Source organism: Sceloporus occidentalis, unplaced genomic scaffold, assembly GCF_023333645.1.
Source record: "Sceloporus occidentalis isolate IW3139 unplaced genomic scaffold, rSceOcc1.0.p SCAF_4, whole genome shotgun sequence".
Taxonomy (NCBI): Eukaryota; Metazoa; Chordata; class Lepidosauria; order Squamata; family Phrynosomatidae; genus Sceloporus; species Sceloporus occidentalis.
The window spans coordinates 83154136-83157319 of record NW_028316984.1 but is presented as its reverse complement, the minus strand read 5'-3'; the positions used below and the strand labels follow the sequence as shown (position 1 = coordinate 83157319).

Below are 3184 nucleotides of genomic sequence, written 5' to 3'. Positions count from 1 at the left end.
AAATGCTTCAATAAGCATTTCAATACATTTTATTATTAGAAAAGCAGAAAAAGAATTTGGGCTAACCTATACAGCAGAAATAAAGTAGTTTGACACTATTTTAACTGCTATGGCTCAATGCTATGGAATTCAGGGATTTGTAGTTTTGTAGTGTCTTTGTCAGAGAGCTCCAGTTCTACTACAAATTACCATGGCAGTTAAAGTGGTGTCAGTGCATGATATCTGCAATGGAAATTAGACCTTACTGGCAACAACCTGCTTGTAAATAGCTATCTAAGACAAGTCTGTGCTTTGCCACATTTCCTTTTATTATCTTAATATAATAATAAAAAAACCCACACATGCAGGATATATAAACATAACCTGACATAGGCATAACATATAATCATGATATCATACTAACCCACCCTACACCTTTGCATAACTTCCAACATAAGATACCATAAAACATAACATATGATATAACATACAATATTTAACATATTACTTGCAGCCTAGCAGACTTTGTCATCCCCCCCGTTTATTTTGCTTATCTTAGTTTGTAAAATTGAACTGTATATCCTATTTTTGATCTCGTTATGCCCGCATTACTCTCTTATATAAAAGTTTTCCACTCTTCTGTACATTCTTTTCCATTCTATATACTTGTAAATTCTGTTCTTTCTTACATTTCATACATTTCATGCCAAGACAAGGCTGTTCTTTGATCCAGCCATTCTCTTCAATATGTGGCAAGGAATTTATATGTTTGGAAAACATGGTCTACATAAGAAACACTTTGTGGGATCTCACTGCATCAGAACAATAGAGGGCATCAACTGCCTTTATGTTTATACACATGGAAAATACCTCTGTCTCTGAAATCAGCTCATGATAGGTTGCAGTCTTGCTCTGATGTTATCTGCAGCTGACCTTATGATTTAATACAGATGACCATGAAATTGCAAAATAAATTGCACACAAGTAGTCATACAGGAAATCTGTGGTTGAATTCTTTTACTCTCTAGCTGTTGGATTCCTGAGGATAATTAAGAAGTGAAAAGAAATAATGCAGAAAAACTACATTCTAATTACAAATCTCCCTCTCTCTCTTACACAAACACACACAGATTCACAAGCAAGGGCTGGGACAAAAGCTGCATCTCAGGTGAGCACAGTTTTCAGCTTCTTTTTGATGAACATTCTGAAAGCTTCTTTTACATCCTTGTTCCTCAGGCTGTAGATCAGGGGGTTGAGCATGGGAATTACCACCGTGTAGAAGACAGAGGCCCATTTGTCTTGATCCAGAGAATAAACAGAAGAGGGTCGTAGGTACATGAAAATTGCTGTCCCATAGAACAAAGTGACCCCAGTGAAATGGGACCCACATGTAGAGAAGGTTTTGAGTCTTCCTGAGGCAGAGTTCATTCTGAGAACAGCTGTTAAGATGAAGATGTAAGACACAAGGATGACAGAAAGAGAGCTCATCCCAACAAAGCCAGCAAATGCAAAAAGCAGGAACTCATTGACATGGGTATCAGAGCAAGAAATTGCCAAGAGTGGTGGAAGATCACAGAAAAAATGATTGATGAGGTTTGAGCTGCAGAAGCACAGGCTGAAGGTAGCTGCTGTGTGTATGATGGCATTAATTGTGCCAGCAATATATGATCCGAATAAGAGCCGGATGCAGAGAGATCTGGACATAGCAGTGGAATAGCATAGTGGTTTGCAAATGGCCACATATCGGTCATAGGCCATCACTGCCAAAATATAACACTCCACGTCTACAAAGGCAGCAAAGAAGTAGAACTGAGTAGTGCAACCAGGGAAAGAGATGGTTCTGCTCTCAGATAACAGGTCAGACAACATTCTGGGGGCAATAGCAGATGAGTAGCAGATATCACAGAGAGACAAGTGCCACAGGAATAAGTACATTGGGTTGTGAAGTTGGGCATTGAATGAAATCAGAATGATCATGCCCAAGTTACCCACAACGTTGATAAGATAGACAATCAGGAACACTACAAAGAAAATGATTTGCAATTGTGGATTGTCTGTGATGCCTAGGAGGATGAATTCATTGACAATAGTACTGTTTCCCTTAAACATTTTCAGGAAGGCTAAGATATGCTGGAGAGATTTAGGAGGCAACTACTGGGATTCCTGGAACTGGGAGGCAGGGTTGTTTTCAGCAAAATAACATAACTTCCCTCTTCTTTACATTATTTGTGATGCATAGATATGTAGATCAATGAAATATTTGCTAGGGTCTCAATTACGCTAGAAGACTGCTGATGACAGAAGTTCCCCTTACCCAGGTTCTTTCCAAAGATTTTTCAAGATCCTGAACAGCTGAGTGAGTTTTCTTTTTCTCTCCCCCTTGTTTTTTTTCCTATAGCTTGCAAGTAGACAATACAAGGTTTTATCCACTGGACAAGCAAGCATTCTGCTGACACCAGTGAACTTCTGAGTATGTTTAGATTCTCAGTAGCATAGATACTATTTATTAGGCACTGCTTATTAATGATATCATTATTATGAAGAAGGAGATACAGAGGGAAAGAGCTTTGGCCCCCAAGGGATTCTGCTCTCTGATTCCCTTATCAGAAGACACAAGTTCTGCATATAGGGTTTTTTTTTTTTTTTGGATGATATAATTATCCTATTAAATTTTCTTTCCAGGTCACCTTGGCATTGCTTTTTTCCCTTAATTAAGGAGTCCTTCATCATTCCTGTGTAGGAAAACAGATAGCATTGGCTTATCTCCCCCCCCCCCCCCGCCCCACATTTTCTATGACATTTAACAATCATAGCAGGAAAAGCTAGTATTCTGTCAAAGAATGATTAATAGAAGGAGAAACATATAAAATAGGTTAGTGCTACACTTTTCCCCATGTAAAATGGTCCCACATCCTAATCTCCAGTGAAAGAATCTCAGGAGGTAGAGATAGGAAATGCTGCAAGTCATGCTGGCTGGGGAAGGTGGAAGTGTAGTCCAATGTATCTGGAGGCAACCAAGTGAGGAGAATCAGGGATAGAGGGATGAATGGCCTGTGTCCTGGCCCATGTCAGAAAGGAGTCGGCAACTGAACACAAGAGTCTGGAATATTGTCAGTGAAAGAATATTTCTGTGCAGACAGTGGCAATAAATAGGTCTGGTAGATATGTGAGAAATGGAACTGAAAACACATGCACTCATACACAG

At 39.2% G+C, this 3184-nt stretch overlaps 1 protein-coding gene across 1 annotated transcript; it reads right to left on the bottom strand.

The window, feature by feature from the left end:
- Positions 1 to 1143: 1143 nt before the first annotated feature.
- On the bottom strand, positions 1144 to 2088 carry LOC149314170 (olfactory receptor 5AR1-like). The gene has a single exon (XM_089523076.1). The coding sequence runs from the start codon at positions 2086 to 2088 to the stop codon at positions 1144 to 1146; it is 945 nt and encodes a 314-aa protein (XP_089379202.1).
- Positions 2089 to 3184: the final 1096 nt, after the last annotated feature.

Bases quoted from the DNA above. Each gene is read 5' to 3' on its own strand.
- LOC149314170 (XM_089523076.1), bottom strand. From the start codon at position 2,088: ATGTTTAAGGGAAACAGTACTATTGTCAATGAATTCATCCTCCTAGGC.